Raw genomic sequence first — 23,134 nt, forward strand, 5'->3', positions numbered from 1 at the left:
AAATGGTTATTCCCCCTCACTACTCAAAAATTACCTCCTGCGGAAACTCCAAAACCCAGAGTTGGGTGGAAATCTTTATTACACCCAAACCAGAGAACCTCCCCAACCCAGCCACTAAAAGTCACTTCCTACGTCTCCCTCTCCCCCCATTTTTGTTTTTACTTCTGTCAAATAGCTTTCTAGGAGCAGAGTCCATCGAGTGACATGGACCCTGCCAAAGCTGCATCCTGGCCACTCAACTCCTCAGGGCTGAGGTGCCTCGATCTTAAAGATGCTTCGGTGCCAGGTAAGTGCGAAACCGGATCGCAGCCGCCAGAGAGTCAGGTGCAGCATCCTGGAGATGGCGCGAGTGCCTGTTCCGGAAGGGAATAGACCAAGACCCAAACTTACGGCTCTGGCCCCAGCCCGGCACGAGGGCAGCGAGCAGGCAGGCGAAGCCGAGGAGCGGGCCAGCACCTCGCGGGCGTTTCTGCAGGGCGGCGAGCCCAGCCGTCAGGGAACGACCCAAGAGCGGAGTCCACATCGCGCCGAGCGGGCGGCCCTTCGCCCCGCGCCCGGGGCCCGACCAAGCTCTCGCCTGCGGGGTTTGGACGAAGGGGGCGGCGGGAGAAGCAGCAGCCGCCGCCGCCACCACCGCGCAGGTAAGGAGCCGAGGAGAAGCGACGACGGCAGCAGCAGGCGCAGCGCCGCCACATGTCAGGGCGAGCGCGGCGGCGCCCCCCCGTCAGCTGAGCCCGGTGCAGCCCGGCGAGGGCAGGAGAAGCGGCGCGCTGCTTTGCCGGAGAGCCTCTCCATCCGCCTCGGCCCCCCGGCCCGGCTCTCCCAGGGAGCCGCCGCCGCCGCGGCTCCTTCACAAAAGGCTTTTGTCTCGCTCCTGGCGCCCGGCTCCTTGGCAACGCGGGACAAGAAGCAACAGTTCCCAGCCGAGAGGGAAGAAGGGAAGGCGAGGCGGCTTGGAGGGCGGCGAAGCGGCCGAGGCGTCCGAGCAAAGCGTGCCGCCGCCGCCGCCGGGGCTTCCCGCGCCCAGGCCAGCCGAGCCCCTGTGGTAGCCGCGTTCCCCTCTGCCTGGCGGCGAAGCGTCAGTCTCGGCGGCGCGGGATGCTGCCAGGCAGGTTCCCGACGAGCGAGGGCGGGCGAAGGGGGTCGCGTGGGCGGGACGCGAGGGGCGGAGCGCGCGCAGCCTTCGCCCACACCGCGCTTTGTTTTGTCGCGCTCGGCATCGCCGGCTCCATTGTTCCCGGCGGGAATGCGCCTCCGGGGGCGGGGGCTCGGGGGGCGGACGAGGGAGGGGGGCTTCTCAGGCCGAGCTCCGCCCCCTCCCCTCCCGCGCCGGGGCTTGACAGGCAGACCACGTTTCCTTCGAGGTCAGCCGGACCCCGAAGCCGCTCAAAGTCCGGTGCGAGGATCCAAGAGAGCCAGGAAGCACCGGCGGGGGATTGGGATTTAAGGGGGCAGCTCTGATTTCTGTTACGGTTCTGTGCAGGATTTGGGGAATATAAACAATGGGAGTTACTGCCTTCTTTTTCTTCTGCCGCTGCTCGAAATGACTTGTGCAGAAATTCGGCGGAGAGTGCTATGGTAAAACACGTAACACAGCTCTCCCCGGCTCTGAAACTTGAGGACGCGTTGCCTCGATGCACGTGCAGTGTTGACGAAGCTGCACCTGTTGAATTCCTGCCTGTCGTGTCGCTCCTGAAGCTGCACCGAAAACAGGATAAGCTGCCAATTGGTGGGAACAGGCGGGAACTTCTTAGCAAGCAAGTCACAGAGCCTTCTTAACGCCACCACAAAAGCCCTTTCCCAGAACTGTGGAAGCAGCAGGGAGTGGTGGGAGAATCCTGAATGACTGCATTCTGCACCATGATATGAGGTGATCCTTCATATTAATAATTTGCAATTCCAAGGAAGAGTCTTGACGCAAACCGGTTCTGAAGCTGAGCCTTGGGGTGGGGCCTCAGTTGAACACACCGTATTCATTTGCTTGGCTTTGCCCTCTGCTCGGTTTCAGTTTTGCCTGTATGCTGCTCTGGATTCTGGCCCTGAAGCTGAGGCTGCAATCCTAATATAATTTACTTGACAGCGACACCCCCCCCCCCCCCGCAAGCCTGGGATGTTCAAAATGAAGGTGACACTCAAACTCTGTGTGTTATTTTAGGGCAGGAAGAAATGAGAGGTATGAACATGGCACTCTGGTTAGGAATCTGTTTGGAGCAATTGTTTCATGTTGCTTCAGGGGAAGGCTAGCCCATATTCTTACATCACTCAAAGTCTTAATAGCATTTTTATAAGCCCAAGTCTGGGCTTATTTTAAAACAATGTGGACTATTCATCAAGCAGCACAATTGTTCATGCTACGATTGCAATTGTTTGAGACTTCGCGCCCTGTTGCTGGGAGAATGGAATGGAAAACAGTTGAATGTTCAGGGAGTGAGGAACCCACAACTCCTTGCTATCAGTTCCTCCCAGATGAATTTTGAAGCTGCCTCCCAGAGAATCAGATAATCATGCCCAGAGTTGCTTCCCAAAGATCTCAAGGTCTTTCTCAAGTCTTACTCAGTGACATAGCGTGGGTTACCAGCACCCGGGGCTGCGTGGATGGGGGTGAGTGTGAGGGAGAGAAACGGACAGAGAACGCATACACATTCAACTGCCTAACAGTGTCTGGATCACCTACGAGATTGCAGCCGTAGAAATAAGATAAGTAATTCTGTTTTCTGTAGAGGACACTTCCTGGGCCCACGGTGAAGTCGCTTTCAACAGAGCCCAGCAACGGAAGCACACAGCTGTATCGAGGCAGTACTGGCTCTTGAAATTTTGCACCCCTAATTATTTTGTGCCTGGGGCAACCACCCTTGTGCCCCCCTCCATGCCACGCCACTGCTGCTACTTGAGAAGACATTTCAATGGAGATTACCTGGATTGACCTGGATGTAGGGGTAAGGAACCTCCACTCCGCATGCCAAACGTGACCCACCAGATCTGCTTGTTTGGTCTGCCAGGTCTTTTTCTTAAACTACAGCTGCCTGCCCCTGTCTCTGATGTCATATATGCAGGGATGCCATGGACCTCTTGGCTCTGTCAGGACCTGGCACGGTTTGGCAGCACCAAATGCAAGAAGAAAGGAAGGAGGAGGTACTGGGCTGGTAAACAGGCACCAAGGGATGGAGGGGGAGGTCTTCTTCTTGGGACTCCAGATGTCAAAGAAGGGGAAGCAGATCTGGCTTTCTGCCCCATCAAGCAGGTGAGATTGGATACACCAGCCAAGCTCATTGCCAGGTGGGTATCGGATTGTAGTCTTTATTCTAAACACAGGGTGCTGAAGTAAATCCCACTGAGCTCAATGGGGCCTTTATATAATGTGTTTTAAGTCAGGGATTGTGGTATGCAACATAGGCCACTTCTGGACTGTTGCTATTTTGTGGATGAGATTCAGTTGTATACTAGTAAATTCCATTTGCGTAATTAAAGCGGATTTTGCATTCTTGTGCAAAATCCCCTGCTCTCAGCCCACACTAGTGGGATTTTGTTCAGTGAGTAGAGTGATAGGGAAAGGCAATGAAAAGCAATGGGACAACAGTTGTTTGACAGCAGTGGATGTTGCACAACCTCCCTGCAAACTTTGTGCAAACAAATGCTCAATAAGCAGATCATCTGGAAGCAATTTACAGTCCTTGTTTCCAGTGTCCTTGTAGTCATGTTGTTAAGTATTATAATTTGTAGATAAACAAATTAAGATTAGATCAAGGTAATTTCCAAAAGCACATCTGTTGATGGTCAAGTTCGCTTAGAAGTCATGCCCCCTTATCCAGTATATTACGTCATTCACAGGCTGTCTATCGTCTAACAAATGAAGCTGCCTCAGACTATTTATCAATCTAATCCATTATTGATTGGCACCAGCTCTCAGGCCAGGGTCTTTTAAAAAACCGGAGGTGCCAAAGATTGAGCATAGCATCTTTTGCACAGAGAGCAGATGCTGTTCCTCCAAGCAGTGGCCCCTTCTCACATGATTTCAGAGAATTGTATGCAAGAATTTCCTGAGGTTGTGTGCATGTACAGTTCTTGTTGGTGGAAGCGTTTGGTCCACAGGCTGAACGAAACTCCGGGTGGTTTATAAGACTCCATGAAGCCTGTCTGGCAGTGTTAGAACCTGGGGTTAGCACATGTCAGGGATGGGGAAGCTTTTTTAGCCCATTCCCTTCTGGGCAAACCTTTCAGGACCACTGTGCCAGTGGTGGGAGGCACCAAAATAAATTGTGGGCAGAGCAATGAATACAAATGCTACTTTTGTCAGCAGGCCAGTTTCTGTGCCAGTGGTGTAGCATGGGGGGCACTGGAGATTGCCCCAGGTGCAAAATTTGGGGGCACAAAATTTCAACAGCCGGTGCTGCCTCAGTACAACTGAGTACCTCTGTTACTAGACTCTGTTGAACATGGCTTCTCCATGTGAACCAGGAAGTGACCTCTCCAGACGACAGAACGACTCTTCTTATCTCTATGGTCACGATCTTCTAGGTGATGCAGACACCATTAGGGAGTTGAATGCACATGCACACTCCGTCAGTTTCCACTCCAAGTAGCCCCAGGCTCTGGCAAGCCATGCTGTGCCATTGTTCTGCACACACTTACATGCCCCTCTCTGTCCTCCACCCACCCACATATCAGAGTTCAAGGACACCATCTAGCCAGGCAAAACCACTTGCAGATTGGGAATGGGGTGGTGATGGTGGCCTGGGAAGAGTCCAGGATTTGAGGTTCCCTGCTCCAATGTATAAAATGGCCACAAGATGATGTAAGAACAATAGCTGAAAGATAGATCCTTATGTACACTGTTGCCAGGTCCTCCCTACCCTCTTACACATGAAGGCAGCCTTTTCATAAAAGCTGGTAAATGGCCATGAACTCTTTTCCACCCACTCCAAGTGCATAATAAATCTTATCCCTTTGCTCTCCCTTTCATTTTCCAGAGTATGGTTCCGTTGTTCTAGTGATTTAATTTTCTTTTTTATCCAAGGAAGCCTTCTCAGCAATGGGTGATGCATTCTCCTCAGTGAGTAATCCACCTCCTGCATATCGTTCTTTAATATTTCAGTAAGTGTTTGATTTGGACTGTCTCAGATTAAGAATGAAAAAAGAAAGAAAGCACAAAACCCACGGAGCTGCCAGCCAACTGCTCTTCTGAGTTTCAGTTTTTCTGTTCTTTCAGTGACCAGTGAATACATAGAAGGACTCAAAGGTTACTTGTTGCAGCTGAGTAAGTGGAAAGTACCTTCAATTCAAGCCAAGGCTAGGTTAGGAAACTCCCCCCTCCCTGTTTCTTTTCAGGTATGTTATCTGACTAATCATTCACTGACATCACCCTTTACTAAGGGCATCACATTTTATTCAAGGACAATGCTATTCTGTTTAGTTTCATGATGACAGAAATCTGGCGGCAACACGTCCAATCCCAAAACTGTTCACATTTTGCATAACCTCAAAATGTAAGGCTTATGCTTGGCTAGCCTTGGCCAACTTGGTGCCCTCCCAATGTTTGGACTACATAGCCCATCAGATGACAGAGGCTGATGGGTGTTGTAGTCCAAAACATTGGGAGGGCACCAGGTTGGCCAAGGCTGCTATTCGCCCTACATGCCATTTTGATTTACTGAATCGCACAACATTTTGAAAGGGCAGAATCATGAAGCTGAAACAAACAAAAACTTAGCAGCTGTAGGCCATTAGGGCCAGTGTGGTGTAATAGTTAGAGTGTTGGACTAGAACCTGAGAGAGCAGGGTTCGAATTCCCCATGAATCTCACTGGGTGACCTTGCGTGGCAAGTACCCCTCCCCCTTGTGAAATGAAGACACCAGACACATTATTTAAGGTTAATGGGCGTAAAAGGCCACAACTTTATTGATTACAGGAATTGAAAGGTATTGGCTTTAGGCATTGGCTCCTATCGACTACCCGGCATGGTGACTGGGAAGGGTTAACCACCAGCCGGGGGAGTCCTGTTGAAGTACGCCAACTAGGATCCCCCGGGTGTCACCGCCCGGGGGCGTGCCTTAGGCCCTCACCTCCCTAGGTCTTGGACAGGGCAACGCCCCCGGAGTCCTCTACCGGACTACTCCTTTTCATTTGGGGGAAGGAGATGGCGCTTCCTTCCCTCCTTTCATTTGCATAACAATAACCCCTGCCGATGCCTAATCGCCAATACCGATAAAGTTGTGACATTTGCTACGAGGTAGGCAGAAAAAACCAAAGGCTAGAAATTTGCCAAATGGAAAAATTCCTACCAGGCCCCTTGCGGCGACCAACCGAAGTCCATAGCAAGGTCAACCCTAGCTAAACCTAAGCCCTAGCCAGGCCAACCTAAGCTCAACTTAAGGGAGGGTAAGATGGGAAAACCTAAGCAGCTGGAACGGGAAGAGAGGGCGGTCCCCGGGTGCGCCAGGCTTAAATGTCTTAGGCCACGCCTACCCGGCCTGCCGGTTGGCTGGCTGGGTCGGAGGCACGCCCGAGGATTACCCTGCTCTCGCGGGGGCTGAGAGCCAGCCCCCGCATGCGTGGGGAGGGGCTGGGCCCAGAACCCCACCTCCTCTCCAGCTCGGAAGTGGCTTTCTTAGCCTAACCTACCTCACAGGGTGGTTGTGAGGATGAAATGGGGAGGAGAGCTGTGTACACCAACTTTGAGATCCTTGGAAGATAAAAAGTGGTATATAAATGTACTAGTACTAATAATAATATTTAAAGACCTTTTTATTATTAAGTTTTTACATCACATTTAAGGTACATAAAAGTAAAGAGAACAATAACAACAAAACAAACAAGTATTCTTAAATCAATGGCAAGCAGGTTCTGTATCTATGTCAAATATAGTCCATAATTTTCCAGTTGTGTGTGGGGTGTGGGTGTGAAGAATGCCCTCAGATTTAGTTACATGCTCAATAAATTTATCCCAAATGGCGTAATATTCATCTGTTTCCGGACCATTTATTTGAGCCTTTTACTTTAAAGGTAAGATGTGAGGGAGATCTGGCTGCGACATCTTTCACCCCATTGATCGCCAGGGTTGATTAGGCTGATCTGGCATCTAGGTGGGTGTCCCCTTCCTCCCTCACCACTCCTCCTGCGTCCCTCCTGAAGCTGCATGCTCAGTGGACAGCAATCCCAGATTGAAGGAGTGTACTGTTCTTCGGTCAAGGGTATGCAATAGCTGCACTCCCCTGTTAGGACCTCCAAACCAGCTCAGGGTCCCTTTGTAGGAGAACGTTGGGTAGTGAAGCTTCCAAGACTCCTGACACATCCAAGTAAGACGCTGCATGTGCCAGTTTGCCATTCTTTAAGAAGAAGAAGAAAAGGTAAGATTTTCCATCAGAGCAATTTGCCACATTTCCTTATACAGTCATACCTCGGGTTACAGATGCTTCAGGTTGCGTTTTTTTGGGTTATGGACCTGCACAGATCACGTTCGCAACCCGAGCGTCCACTGTACCACAGACTCAGCAGGTTGGAGTGTGGCTGCTTTTAGAAACTGCTGATTATTAATCTAGCTGCCACGATAAAGAAAAGTATTAGCTCTTTAAAAAGATATCTTAGTCGGCAGTGGTGTAGCTACATGTTGCAGCCCCCCGAGTGGAGAACAGGCGAGGGCGTGGCAGCACACATCCCGGGGGCATGGTGTGTGTCCGTGGGGGGGGGGCAACCGCGGTGGCACCGTTTCCCTGAATGGCACCCAGTGCAGGCTGCTTCCCCCGCCCCCACCTTTGTCCGCCAGTGTCAGTCGGTAGAACATAAGATTCTTAATCTCAGGGTTGTGGGTTTGAGCCCCACATTGGTAAAAATAATAATCCTGCATTGCAAAGGGGGTTGGACTAGATGACCCTTGTGGTCCCTTCCGACTCTACCATTCTATGATTCTACAAAAATTATCAAAAATAGACAACAATGCCAATTGAGGGCTCACTTGTATATTTTGGCCAGTTGTTTGGTTTATTTCATTAAAAACCTCTGACCAGCATTTACGGCCAGGGCTCTGCTTGCTCAAAAATGGAAAGATGACAAAACACCGACCAAAGAGGACTAGCAAACCAAGATGATGGAATATGCAGAAATGGCGAAACTTACAGGAAGATTAAGAAATAAAGACAATAGAGACTTTAAAAGAAGTCTGGGAATTACATATGTTGTATCTACAGAAATACTGTAAAGAAACAGACTAAGTAAACACATAAACCACTAAACACGTCAGAGCTGCTTCCAGATCCCAGCTCACATAGGACCACGCTAGCCAGCGTTCACTTTATAAAAGTCTTTATTGAGTTACAGATTCCATTTCCGAACTGCAGCGTGCAGCTCTACGTCTTATACGCTAGACCGACGAAGCTCCGTCTGATTCCCCGCCTCCTGCACACCAACTTAATACCCTAGCCTTGCTCCACCTCTTGCGTATTTCCTTCCTCCTCTGGGTCCCTCTGCCCCCCGGGGTCCCCTCCTTCCTAGATTCTTCTGACGCTGACGCTGACGACGACCCCCCGGACCCTTCTGCCTCCTTGCGGCGGGCTTTAGGACCTGGCTCCCTTTCCGGACTGCTTACTGTGCCGCCTTCCTGTGTATTTGAACTTGGCGCGCGCGCCCAACCTTCCACCTTCTGCTTAACCGTTTCTTCGCTCCCCGATGGAGGTGTGGCCACTCCTGACTCATGCCCTCCCTCCTGCTGAGAGCCTCCGGCACCCGATACCTGGCCCCCTTCCTCCCCGCTGCGCTCAGCCGGGGACGCTGGCCCCGATTTCCAACTGCTGCTCTCTGAGTCCCCTCTGGCTCTATCTTCCTGGGGTTTCCCCCTGGGTCCCCCCCTTGCCCTGGCCACTGGCGCCCCTTTCTGTGAATCTTCCGATTCACTGGAAAGACTCGGAGATCTCGGGTCGTCATCATCACTCATCCTTCCTTCGGATTCCTCCCCCTCGCTCTCTGTTTCCTCCCTTTCCTGCGTCTCTGCTCCTGAACCCCTGACACACGTGTAAACATGTACAACCACAAAAATGAATGTAACACATAAGGAACAATGTTTTGAATATAATTACGTATAAGAAGTACTTTTAAAGAGATGATTTAAAATGATAAGAATGGGAATGTTTTTAGATAAAAGAATATGAAGTTAAGATATAACAATGTAAGCAGATGGACTATATTTACCAAAAAAAAAAAAACCATAAAGGGGAAGTTGAGGGGGGGGAGGAGAATGGGTGTGTGGGTTTTTGTCTTTTTTATCAATTATGTAGATTATGAGAATTTTAAATTGTATAAATAAAAAAAATAAAAAACAAACAAATCACTGACCAGCATTTGAATGTTTCCTTGCATGACCAATTGTAAAATGTACCAATTCAACCACAATTTCTCCATCATCGGGGGGGGGGGCTGTTAAGGATGCATTATTTCTATTCAATTTTTATAAAATCCTGTTATCGTTTTAATTGAAGATTTTTTTTATTACAGTTTTTGAACAATTCAATTAAAGTAACCAGCAGCCAAAACATGAAAATGAAAAGGGTGAGTAAGAATTAAGAAGGGAGATATGAGTTATTTTGACAAGATAAACCAGGGATGGGGCTGCTCATGGGTCACTTTTGGGGGGGACGGGACATGCCAGTTTTGATTGGGGCCAGAGGCGAGTTGATTGGGGAACGCGGGTGGCGCTGTGGGTAAAAGCCTCAGTGCCTAGGGCTTGCCGATCGCATGGTTGGTGGTTCGAATCCCCGTGAGCTCCTGTTGCTCGGTCCCAGCGCCTGCCAACCTAGCAGTTCGAAAGCACCCCCGGGGGCAAGTAGATAAATAGGTACCGCTTACCAGCGGGAAGGTAAACGGCGTTCCGTGTGCTGCGCTGGCTCGCCAGAGCAGCTTTGTCACGCTGGCCACGTGACCCGGAAGTGTCTCCGGACAGCGCTGGCCCCCGGCCAATAGATGTGAGATGGGCGCACAAACCCCAGAGTCTGTCAAGACTGGCCCGTTCGGGCAGGGGTACCTTTACCTTTACCTTTTAGAGGCGCCAAGCAGAGCAATGGATGCTGCTCTTGCTTTTGTATAGTACCATACATTCCACCAATGCAAAAGTAAAAGGTTTCAACCCCCGCCCCCATTTCTTCACCCTCGATACAGGCAAGCAAGAGACATTATTACAATTCAAGGAAAGATTCCAGCCAAACCAAAGTGTATGAGGGGGGGTGCAGTCAGGACTGGTGAGGGTGGGGCCTAAGGATAGGGGTGGGGCCTAAGTACCATAAGTCCCAGAGGCTACACTGAGTCCCTATTGTTAGTTAAATTAATAAATATAATGTACTACTGGCTTATTTATTACATCTTAATTTAGATGCATTTCTCTCTGAGTGCCTCACCAGGTGACACCTATGATGTCTTTGGAAAACTAGCTCAAAAGGATCTACCGACCCCTGCAATAACCATAGATAATTTCTATTATTTGTTTTAGCAGCAAGGGCCTTCTATGACTTGTTTCAAACTATACCATTGCTGCTGCTGCTGCTGCTGCTGCTGCTTATTTTTATTGTAAACTGCCTGAGGGCCTTTTGGAAAGGTGGGATAGAACTCTACAAAATAAACAAAAACCACATAATTTTTGTTTCAGGATAGAAAGCTGCTCTTTTTTCTGCACATATATGCGCAGAGAGAACCCCCCTCCCTCTCTCTCTCTCCCTCTCTCTCTAATTTCAAGTGGAAGAGCTGCCATCTGGCCTGCCTTTAAAAATATACTCTGGCCCCCATCCAAAGAAAGTTAGTCATGCTTAAATCCCATTGAAACCACTGGGAGAAGATATTTGCAGCTAACTTGAATCCCATCACTCTCAATAGAGCTCTCCACCCGCTTTTTCCAGCTCTGATGTTTGCTCTCTATTCTTCCATCATCCCACCCTGGCATTAAGGTAAGTTTAAAGACATTTAGTTTGCCTTCAGCAGAAGCTTGCTTTGGATTGCCAAGGTGCCACAAAGTGCTTCAGGGGTCCCTGCTTGGACTCGCTTCATTGTACAGATCCTGCTTCACCTCCAAGAAGCCGAAAATCCCTCTGAGATGCAGTCTTCCACTTCTCCTCAGCAGCTGAGATTCATCCAAACGTAATGCACACTCCCGGCAAATATTCTCATAACTGAAGACCACCAACCCCAGTATTTTATTTTATTTTTTAAAAACTCTACACAGGTATATTATGTAAGAATGTAATCAACATGATCACATTATGATTGCAAGATACAATGATTGTATTTATCACCATGTTACTATCTGGAATAGTTCATCATTGAAAATAGTTCAGTTCTACATACTGCACACTATTCTGCCCAAACATGTTTATCATCACTGGGCCATGGCAGCAGGTGGAGCTTTGAACTATATCTCTACATACAGTAAAAGTACTGCATTTCCTCCTTGTGGTTTTAGCACCTTTTCAACTCAAAATTCAGAACAGGCCTTTGTAAGTTGCACTTCTGGAGTTTTACATGTGAAGCAGCTGCATATGATATTATTATTGGCAATAGTATGGTGGGTAGGAGAAAGAACAGGCCACAGTGATGTCTTGAGCCCCCTTGCCTAATACGAGGCTGGATTACATAACCAGCAAACCTTATATATAATCCTGTTAGATTTACGTGTGTTTTAGTTTATGGATATTTTTATACCTGGGACACGGGTGGCGCTGTGGGTTAGACCAGTGTTCCCCAACCTTGGGCCTCCAGCTGTTTTTGGACTACAACTCCCATCATCCCTCGCTAGCAAGACCAGTGGTCAAGGATGATGGGAATTGTAGTCCAAAAACAGCTGGAGGCCCAAGGTTGGGGAACACTGGGTTAGACCACAGAGCCTAGGACTTGCTGATCAGAAGGTCGGCGGTTTGAATCCCTGCGACGGGGTGAGCTTCCGTTGCTCGGTCCCTGCTCCTGCCAACCTAGCAGTTCGAAAGCATGTCAAAATGCAAGTAGATAAATAAGTACCGCTCCGGTGGGAAGGTAAATGGCGTTTCCGTGCGCTGCTCTGGATAGCCAGAAGCGGCTTAGTCATGCTGTACGCCGGCTCCCTTGGCCAATAAAGCGAGATGAGCGCCACAACCCCAGAATTGGTCATGACTGGACCAAATGGTCAGGGGTCCCTTTACCTTTACCTATATTTATACCTATGACAGATTCATGTTGACACACCTTATTAGAGAAGCATAGAATTGTACAGTTGGAAAGGACTACAACTACTAGCCCAACTCCCTGTAATGTAGGAATCTTTTGCCCATGGGTCTCAAACCCATGACCCTACGATTAAGAGTCTCATGCTCTACCAACTGTACAGGTTTAACATCAGATTTAAATTGCATCCACATCTCTTCCCCACCCATACTTTTCAGATTCGCCCTCCATTCCTTTAATTCTGTTCCTCTTACCAGTCTTCTCCATTTGATTTCCTATTGAGGTGCAATAGCTGCTTGAGCTGCTGCAGTTACCAATACTGTTCTGAGCCAGGCAAAAGGAGGAGAGCGCAATCTGTGTCTGTCCCTTCCTAAGTAACCCCCCTGCTCAGCCCCACTCAGTCTACAAGAGGGTACATGGCTGTACCAGCCAGTGCAGCTCCCAAGAGACCTCTGGCAGGGCAGCAAGCTCGAGGGCATTAGCGCTGCCTTGTTAAATTGTCTCTGAGCTTTACAATCAGATTGAAAGCAGCATGGGCAGAGATAACCTACTTTTAAAACAAGGGACAGTGGAGGAAAAAGTATACAGGAGCAGAAAGGAATAGAAAGTCTAGGATTAGTGGAGCTAGAAACAAACCTAAGGGAAGGATAAGAGGGAGAGAGCAGAGAATGACACTTCTCCAGTTATCTAGTTATTTCATAGCATGATTTAGATATAGTTTCATCATTGTGCACAGTACTTTACGGAGCACAATGGACTTGTCCCTGCCTGGAAGAGCTTACTGTCTATAACATTGAGCACAGAAGAAAAACAGAGGAAAAGAAGGGAAGTGGAGGCAGGGGGAAGCAGGGAAGCAATATGTGGTTCTTTCAGTTACATGCGTTAAGGCTTAGGGATTTAGAGGGCCTGAGACTCAAAGGTGTTGTGTCATAGGCAGTGCCTTTTTCGGGGGGGGGGGGTGCAGGGGTACGAATACCCCTAAGCATTTTGTGAATATTTGTGTTTTTGTCCATTTACTGTATTTATTTTCCCCTATTTGAACTATAAAATGGTGATTTTCCCGAGTCAAAATGAGAGTACCCCTAAAAAAAATTTAAAAGGGAAAAAGCACTGGTCATAGGTGTCGCCAAAAAGGTGAATTTGGAGGAGGGATTGTAAGTAAGGGTGGCACCACACAGGTGTTACTTTGTTTGGATATGGGAAGGTACTGTTGCTACTTCCACGCCATCATTTCCATCCCATTGTCGTTTGCCTAACACCTACCATATAACACCACATAACACATAACAGACCACATAACACCGGTCTTGAAAGACCTACATTGGCTCCCAGTATGTTTCCGAGCACAATTCAAAGTGTTGGTGCTGATCTTTAAAGCCCTAAATGGCCTCCAGTCCAGTATATCTGAAGGAGCGTCTCCACCCCCATCATTCTACCTGGACACTGAGGTCCAGTGAGAAGCCTAATTACAGGGAACCAGGCAGAGGGCCTTCTTGGTAGTGGCACCCACCTGTGGAACGCCCTCCCACCAGATGTCAAAGAGAACAACAACTACGAAACTTTTAGAAGACATCTGAAGGCAGCCCTGTTTAGGGAAGCTTTTAATGTTTGATGTATTACTGTATTTTAATATTTGATTGGAAGCCTCCCAGAGTGGCTGGGGAAGCCCAGCCAGATGGGCGGGGTATAAGTAATAAATAATAATAATAATAATAATAATAATTATTATTATTATTATTATTATTATTATTATTATATTATTATTATTATTATTATTATTATTATTATTATTATTATTATTATTACATACTTGGTGCCTGTAAGGTGCTCTCATTATGTAAAAGGTAAAGGTAAAGGACCCCTGGACAGTTCAGTCAAAGGTGACTATGGGGTGTGGCACTCATCTACAGGTAGCATGACAGCATCCCTTGGTAGATTGCCTCAAGGTGTACCCAGTTCTTCAGGTTTCTGAGCAATTTTAATAGGACATTGTAAGATCCTCATTGGCATATGGCTCAAACTGGAGTTGGTGGCCTGGATTGCTCCCGTTGTTGTGGAAATAGTGGATCTTAATATCACTCATCCTTTTTAGTGGGGCTACTTTTGCTTCATCCAAGTATGTCCACAGGGAACTCCATCCCTGAGTCAAACGCGACATTTTCCCAAATTGGGATAACAGGAAGGCAGTGCGGTATTTACGGGGGTGGAAAGAATCGAAACGTCCTTCATCCCTTGGTAGTTGATGTCTGGCTGAGCTAATTTACGTCCACAGCTTTTAATACAAATGATTCTGAAACAATTTTGATCAAGGGAAAGTACAAAATGTTCTGATGGGTAGTGGAAGAGAGATAAGGAATCCTTTGCTGACTCCTCTGCATCAACAGCCATTTGAAATCTCACACACTACAAAAGAGGAAAATGAAATCTTTTAAGGCCACTAGTTTGCAGTTGGCAAATGCCTTAGATAGATATGGCTTCAGTATGGGAAAATTGCATGTGGATCATGTACTCAGTCATGTGTGGTGAATGCATATTCATCTGTGCATGTTCTAGGGTGGTAAAAATAAAGAGAGATAGTGAAATGTTATAAGCGATCTTTCCCAACTGGGGGAGTGCAAATTAAAATGCAATTGAATGTAAGCAAAGGTAATGTGATGCACCACTGGGGCAATCATCATCATCATCATCATCATCATCCAGGAAGAGGATCTTGGGGTCATGAAGCACAGCTTGGTGAAAATACTGTGCAGCTGTTGTGAAAACAATGAATTCCACATTTGGGGATCGTTAAGAAGAGAAGCAGAAATAAAACTACCAATACCATAACACCTTTCTACCAATCTATGCTGTTGCCACTCATAGGATGCTGCTGTATACTGAGTCGGACCACTGATCAATCTAGAGCAGTCTTGTCTGCACTGACTGGGCAGCAGCATGCCAGCTGTCAGGAAGGATTCTTTCCCTAACCCTAACTGGAGATGCCAGGAATCAAACATAGAAAGAATGTGCTTTACCACTGAGCCACAGAAGTGCAAAGGTTACGACATTTGGCATACTGTTTACAGTTTCAATCGCCACATCTCGAAAATGGTATTGCAGAGGTGGAAGAAGGGCTGGAGCAACTCTCCTGTGAGGAAAAACTATAATGGCTGAGGCTCTTTAGCTTGGAAAAAAAAGGGTGAGTGATGGCAGACATAATAGAGGTTTATAAAATTATTCACGGGTGGAGAAATTGGATAGGAAGATTCATCCCTCTAGCATTTCATAATACTAGAACATTGGGTCATCCATTGAAGCTGAATGGTGGGATATTCAGGAGAGGAAAAGGTATTGCTTCACACAACACATAGTTAAACTATACAAGATGTAAGAATGCTTTATATGGAGAGCAGACAAATTCATGAAGGGCAAAGGTTATGGGGCTACTAATCATGATTGCTGGTGTTATGAGTGTTTGGAGGGGGCTAGATCCCCCTAAATGTGTTATGAGTTTATAAGTTGGAGATCCTCCCCCCCCCAATCCTTCGATTTAATAAATGATAGGAATAAATCAATGTTTGGAGTATTAAGGAAAGCTGCCAGACGCTGAATCTTGCAGTGCCATAAATACAGGCCAAACCTGGTTTCTGGGCTCAGGAGGTCACCTGGGAGAAGATGGGGCATCAGCAACAAACAAAGGGAACAGAGTACTGGGTCATTAAGAATGATTGGCAATGCAAACACTCCAGCTCTCAGTGAGAAGCAGAGGCAAAGGCCAATGGCAGCAGACAAAGGCCAGGCTTTGGGTTTGCACTTTGAATGACATAGCCTGGGGGGAGGGCCTTAGAGTTGATTAGCAGTGGGAAGGAAGGGCAGAACTCCATGGAAGCTGGGGAGGACAAGCTGGAACTAGACACATAAAGTGTCTTTTTGCTGTCCTTTGAATCCAATTCTTCCCTTAAGGAGGAAGCCAGATCCTCATAGGATGTGAATGCTGGAAATTCCTCCATTGTAGACTCAGGTTGTATACATGTGTAAATAAACCATATATTATAAAGACAATACAGTCTCCACTGTGCCTAATTTCTGAAGGAAACATGAAACCTGGGTAAGCGCCTGGAACCCATGGAATCTCACCACTCTGAGATAGGGGTGTGTGTGTAACAATATGTCATATCCAGCATCAGAGGCATTAAGCATCTGAATACAATTGCTGGGAAACAGAAGTGGGAGAGTGCTATTCTTTGGGCTTCTGATAGGCACCTGATCGGTCACTGTGAGGAAAAGGATTCTGGACAAGGTATTTGGATGCATTCAGCATGGCTCTTCCTATATTCCGACGCATGGTACTTCTGAGATGCTGTCATAGTGTACATACCATTTCATGACAGCGCATCTTAGAAGTTTGCTGCAAGGTACTAAATTTTTCTGGTACCACCAGGCAACTGGGGGTGCACGATGATGAAACAGACACATTGTGCTTTCATAAAAGTATCTGTATACAGTTGTACCTTGGAAGTTGAACAGAATCTGTTCTGGAAGTCCGTTCAACTTCCAAAACATTTGGAAACCAAAGCGTGGCTTCTGGTTGGCTGCAAGAAGCTCCCTCAGTGAATCGGAAGGCACAGAAGTCCCGTCGGATGTTCAGCTTCCAAAAATAGTTCACAAACCGGAACACTCACTTCCGAGGTTGCAGTGTTCGGGAGGCAAAACGTTTGAGAACTAAGCTGTTCGAAAACCAAGGTATCATAATATTTGTAGGGTACATACATGCCCCCTCCCAGCAAAGTAATTATCTATGAAAGACATTTGTGTGTGTGAAATAGTCTGCATGGCATGATGATGCAAGGATTGTATCTACATAGGGCACCACTATTATATGTGTTAACTCCCAGTGTGTTGCTGTTTATGTTTTCATTATCCTAATTTTGAATCTGTTGCTACAAGGCCAGAACATCTGCAGATGGGAAGGCTCAGGCATATGTACCTAGTATGACCACCTCTCACTTGCAGTAAAGAGGCTGGATGTTTCTTGTAAAGACAGGAGGTGAAATCATCTTGAACAAAATGTGATATCTATTTTTCAACAGGAGGGTATCCTTTCATAGTGACACTTAAAACCTTTAGGTGGCAGCCAAGGGCTATCGTTTTAACTTCCACATGCACTTTAATGCTCATGTTTTCAAAATGGACCTGCATTCAAAGGAGCCAGCAACTAACAATATACTTGTAAAATTGATTACTTTGTTATCCACGAAAGATACTCAAGACAGCAAGATAGTTAAGAAGGAAGGTGCAATCCATAAACATTTTCTGCTGGGCTGAAGTTGCCTTGTCCTGTCAGTCGCTATATAAAGCAGTGTAGAAAGCAAAGCCCTGACAAACCCCAGACACGGCTTTTGGAAACTGCATGGCCCAGCTATTATGTAGCAACCTCTGATTGGCTGAAACAGTAGCAACAATTAACAGGCTTGTCATGGACTTGCCGTTGTTCCCACTACAGTGGTACCCTGGGTTACAAACACTTCGGGTTACAGATTCCGCTAACTCAGAAGTAGTACCTCGGGTTAAGAACTTTACCTCAGGATGAGAACAGAAATCATTTGGTGGCAGCGGGAGGCCCCATTAGCTAAAGCGGTACCTCAGGTTAAGAACGGTTTCAGGTTAAGAACGGACCTCCGGAACGAATTAAGCCCGTAACCAGAGGTACCACTGTATTGGCTGAGCTCACAAGGGTTTCCTTCTATGATGTAGAAAAAGAAAAAGAAAACACCCTCTCTTTGTTGCTCCCCTCCCTCCCCTCATTCCAACATCCCAATTCATAAAATAAACATTTGAAAAAAAGAAAACAACAACAACAACTTGCCAGAAATTAAGAGAATGGATGGAAGACTGATGAAAGCACTTCCTTTGTTGAAACCTGGCCTTCCCCCAATCTCAGTGGGCTGGGAGGAACAGACAGACAGCCAATAGCCAAAGCATCTAATACGAAGTGACAGGAAGTACAAGAGACTACTTCACACAGCCCACAGTTTAAACTGTGAAGTGTGGTTACGGCAAGATGCAGCCATGGCCATAAACTTGGCACTGGCGAGGAAGAGGGGAGCGGGGGAGCGCACTGCCCCTGGCACCACAATCCTGGTGGGGTGCCATCATGGCTGCCATCGCGGCTGCCCCCCCACGCTGGGCGCCACGCCCCCACAGGCAGTGCACCACGCCCCCGGGACCGCACCAGCCATGCCCCCACCTGCTCTCTGCCCCTGGTGCCAGAGTATGAAGCTCCGCCACTGAAACTTGGGTGGCTTTCAAAGAGGGAAAGAAAAAGATCAAAGAGGCTATGCCTGTTGGTGGCTACCAGCCACAATGGCTATGTTCTAGCTCCACAGCTGGAGGCAGCAGGGGGCTGAATGCCAGTTAGGAAAGCGCTCTTGGGCTCAGGTCCTTGCAGGCTTCCCAGAGGCATCTGGTTGAGCTTCATTAACATGTGACCCCAAAATTCTGGTTCCCCCAAAAAACTGATGCCCAGGTTTAGTGCTAGTTTGGTGTTGTTTTGTGCCATGAACATGTTTTGTGCCACCGCCACCCCAAACCGAGTAATTGACAAAGCAAATCAGGGTCATAAGTAAATGGCCAAAAATCCAACCTTGTCCGATTGACTCCATACAGGTGCCAAAGTGGTATGCTGGTTTGGTGTCATTTTGTGCCTTAAACCCTGGTTGGCTAAGTCCCCTTAGCTTAAGTCCCTGCTTAGCCAACTTAACTCCCCATTTAGCCAGCCTTAGCTAGCTAATGCGCCCACGTAGCCCACTTAAGTTCCCACTTAAGTGCTCACTTATGGCCCCCGGGTTGAGTGTTAATTACTCAGTTTGGGGGATGGCACAGAAAGTGGGACTTGTGGCACAAAATGGCACCAAACTGGCCCATCATTTTGGTACTGGTTTGGAGCCAATCGGACAAGGTTGGGTTTGGGTAGATTTACTTGTGACCCGGTTTTGAGTGACAATTACTCAGTTTGGGCGCCAGCACAAAACATAGTTTGCGGCACAAAACTAGCACCAGATTTTTTGGTGGTGGTGGGACCTGGAATTTCTTTGTTAGAGAACAGGAGGACTGGAAGAGCCTTTCATTTGATCCAGGAAGGCACTTATTACGCTATTATGCAACAGCACTCTGGCTTAGTGGAGAGATCAGTCCACGTGTTTGTTTGTTTTTAAAATCATTTCATGCCCATATCTTCATTTCTCTCAGATCATGTAACTTACAATTATGCGATCAGCAATGACATATCTTGCCACCTCCATAAGCAGAGAATATAGAAGTGTATACAGAGGGCTTCATAGGTTCAGCATGTGGGAATTAGACTCTAGTTCCCATTTCCAGATATAGATGGAAATATGCGTTTGACCCTTTAATTAGTCCCCCCCAAAAAAACTAAATTTAGAATGATGAATAACTTTTCATTAGTGTACTTACAGTTGCAGATTAAGTATACAATGCAGGTTGGTGTTTCTTAAGTTGCTAAAAGCATCTTACCTAGATTATACTGTTACAGACAAACTAACTTTGAGGCAGACAGCACCACAACATAACATACCTGCTGTTCCAACTACTAAGACTATACAACAAACTGAACCAACGGAAATACCTGCCATAACTGCCTCAGGCGCATGACATCACAGAGTTCTACTGCTCTTGCAATTACAGTGATACCTCAGGTTAAGTACTTAATTTGTTCCGGAGGTCCATTCTTAACCTGAAACTGTTCTTAACCTGAAGCACCACTTTAGCTAATGGGGCCTCCTGCTGCTGCCGTGCCGCTGGAGCCCGATTTCTGTTCTTATCCTGAAGCAAAGTTCTTAACCTGAAGCACTATTTCTGGGTTAGCAGTGTAACCTGAAGCGTATGTAACCTGAAGCGTATGTCACCCAAGGTACCACTGTAACCCTTTGCATGTGCATTTTGGATGCTAACATCCCCCCACAAAAAACCCATATAAAATATAATGTTGGTAGGCAAGCTTTAGCCCTTTTCAGGTGTTCATAAATGAACATGCAGAGGGGCATCTGGGGCATTAATATAACACCATTCAGAGACTCAGATATGGCTTAAATAAACATACAGTGGTACCTCGGGTTAAGTACTTAATTCGTTCCGGAGGTCCGTACTTAACCTGAAATTGTTCTTAATCTGAAGCACCACTTTAGCTAATGGGGCTCCTGCTGCCGCTGTGCTGCTGCTGCACGATTTCTGTTCTCATCCTGAAGCAAAGTTCTTAACCTGAAGCACTATTTCTGGGTTAGCGGAGTCTGTAACCTGAAGTGTATGTAACCTGAAGCATATGTAACCCGAGGTACCATTGTATATGGGCTCTTCCCTAAACACTGTTCCAGTTGATGTCCATGGGTTGGAGGCAGACTGTCTACAGCAAGGAAGCATCCTGTTATCAGAGACTGGATGGATGGCAAGGGGTGGCAAGAGGAACTAGCTGGTGAACCCCCTAGGGGAGCCTCAGAGGAGGAAGGCTCAGAGCCTGGTGGGACATTGAATACAGGTCAGAGCTCAGCTCCGTGGCACCTCTTAGGTGGGCACTGTTGCCATTCTAGAAAATGAGCACTGAGTAAACCCCTTGAAATTAATGGGCCTGGCTGAGTTGGGTCCATTAATTTCAGTGGGTCTACAACCCTTTGTGTCCTGTTTCACTCTCCTTTACCAACATTCTCCTTTCTTGCCATGAGTTCCATTATTAACTGTCTTGTAGTTGTGCCACCTACATCTGGAAATAATCCCCCCAGCCCCTTTACCTCATGTTCAGTATTCTAGTATCAAGCGGATTTTAAAAGCATTCCTCATTGCCTCATGATCTAGTACCTAGCATATGAATTAGCGTCCTGAGCTTCAGAGACAAAACAGCATCTCCTCAGAAGTCTTTTGTCTCGAGCTGCCAGCTCAGTCCCTGATACTCATCTTATCCCTTTTCCTTGCTCTGCTCTGGGAAACGTACGGGTGTATCTCGCAGTTATGTAACGCGGGTCCTTGCTTTCTGCGCCTCTCTTGTCAAAGAATGTGCAAGCCAGCAGAAATGCGGAGGGTATCTTCCTTGTGGAAGAATTTGCAGACAGCATTCCTCCTGTTCAGAAGAATATTCAGTTTAAAGATCTTAGAGAATGCAAAAGGGGAATGAGGCAACTCACCACAGAAATAGCGCAGGTTCTGATAGCCCATCTGTAAAAACTCCCCCCACCCCAACATGTCAGATGTTGGACTTGAAGAGTTGGCGCAGAAAACAAAAGCTTCATTACCTCCAGATGAAGCAGATGCGGAGTCTTTTCTTAGACGATTACAAGAGTGTTTGGGCTCTGAAGCAATAATACATTAATAGTGGAAGTAAAGCGCTGAGGTGTCGTCATCCGAGCTGCTTTGATAAGGCTTTATAAAACCTCTGAGAAAGGCCCTCATTGTGCTTTCAAGTTTACAAACAAGACTGTTAAAAGGTAGATTGCACAACACAGGAAGGATGACTGTGATCCAGCGACTTTAAGGTTCTGGGAATTGTTCAGTGAATAGTGAAGTGGCTCATTTATATACAAAGCTTCTAAAAGATCATCAGGGATCAAAGCTCTGCCTCCCAAACCCCAGTGTGGCTGGAGGACAATGATGCAGCAAAAGGCTCTGGTTTAAATGTGTAGCCTCCGTATTTTTTAAAAATTAATATTAAATGCACACAGGAGTCATTTTCATTGGGACCATGATGCATGGGGAGTGGAGAATTAATCCTTCCTTCCTCAGCCATGAAAAATAGAGACTATGTTGGTTCCAAGAGCTTATCCACTGGCAAAGGTTCGATTAGGGATGGGCAAACATGTTCATTTTGGATTATCTTGGTTTTTCATATTTCCAATCTTAAATTCAGTTCTCCACATCAGTTTATTTATTTTATTTTTTTAAAAAAATGTCCTCATGAAAGTTCACCCACATTTTAGTTCAAATTCCTCATAATATTTTCACACACAAGTTTGCCTATAATACACATTTTTGCAAAATAATTTCGCCATATATATTGCATAGTCATACATTAATTTCACTAATATATGCCTTTATAGGCACATTTTACCTTAGTATATGCATTTTTGTGCACATTCCTTGGCTGGAGAAGTACATTGCAAAATTCAAAGAAGTGCAAATTTTGAAGAATGGCTGTTTCGGTCCATTTTGGAAAATGCAAATCAGGCAAGTTTACCTTAGTATAGGAAACAAAACAAATTTCTGCCCTGTTCCTAGGTTGCATTACATCATCAGGGACCATCACTAACCCTCATGTAACATGCTGGGGTGATATTGAAACACTGAAATGGCATTGCTTATAAATGCATAGTGGGTGGGTGGGGAAAATTTTCAGTGGGACCACAGTGCATGGGTTGGTTCAACCTCATGAAAAGTAGCATTAGGAAGGGGGGAAAACCCTGTCCATTGTCTGCCCTCAAAATGGCATCTCTGAATGCATGATACATCAGTCTGCTTGCAACAGGCCACTGTATTAATTTATTCCATTTATATCCCGCCCTTTCCTCCGAGGATGGTGTACATGGCCCCTCCTCCTCATTTAATTTCCCACAACAACCCTATGAGAAGGTTAGGTTGAGAAGCAGTGAGTTTCATTGCCAAGTGGGAATTTGAACCCAGGTCACTCTAACCACCTCACCACACTGGTTCTGCTTCCACACTTAACATGTAAACATGTAAATCAGCGGTTCTCAACCTGTGGGTCCCCAGATGTTGTTGGACTACAACTCCCATCACCCCTCAGCTCTGGCCTTGCTAGCTAGGCGTGAAGGGAGTTGTAGTTCAACAACATCTGGGGACCCACAGGTTGAGAAAGGCTGATGTAAATAAATGAACCTTTCATTCAGAGGATGAAATAATGTCAGATTTTATCCCTGCTGCTACAGTGATCTGGGCGAACAAATGGAAGCACCATATATGAATGTCAAG

General features: G+C 46.8%; 1 protein-coding gene and 2 long non-coding RNA genes across 6 annotated transcripts in view; 1 reads left to right on the top strand and 2 right to left on the bottom strand.

The window, feature by feature from the left end:
* Positions 1–1,185, bottom strand: part of ITGB8 (integrin subunit beta 8) — a 42,405-nt gene extending 41,220 nt beyond the window's left edge. The window contains exon 1 of the mRNA XM_082193922.1: positions 391–1,185. Coding sequence (XP_082050048.1) covers positions 391–523 — 133 coding nt within the window. The 5' untranslated portion in view covers positions 524–1,185. The remainder of the gene's footprint in view (positions 1–390) is intronic.
* A 108-nt stretch (positions 1,186–1,293) lies between these two features.
* Positions 1,294–6,958, top strand: LOC309515817. Of its 4 annotated transcripts, none has more exons than XR_014212661.1 (3): positions 1,294–3,276; positions 5,015–5,091; positions 5,207–6,958. It is a non-coding gene; the product is annotated as an uncharacterized lncRNA (long non-coding RNA). The 4 variants fall into 4 exon arrangements; XR_014212663.1 differs by having other exon boundaries at positions 1,294–2,936; positions 3,054–3,276; positions 5,015–6,958; XR_014212660.1 differs by having other exon boundaries at positions 5,015–6,958.
* Positions 6,959–6,960: 2 nt separating this feature from the next.
* LOC309515824 lies at positions 6,961–20,497 on the bottom strand. The gene is made up of 2 exons (XR_014212678.1): positions 20,273–20,497; positions 6,961–7,394 (listed from the first exon to the last, which is right to left on the bottom strand). It is a non-coding gene; the product is annotated as an uncharacterized lncRNA (long non-coding RNA).
* Positions 20,498–23,134: the final 2,637 nt, after the last annotated feature.

The sequence above is a fragment of the Podarcis vaucheri genome (genome assembly GCF_965113315.1).
Source record: "Podarcis vaucheri genome assembly, chromosome: 12".
NCBI classification, from domain to species: domain Eukaryota; kingdom Metazoa; phylum Chordata; class Lepidosauria; order Squamata; family Lacertidae; genus Podarcis; species Podarcis vaucheri.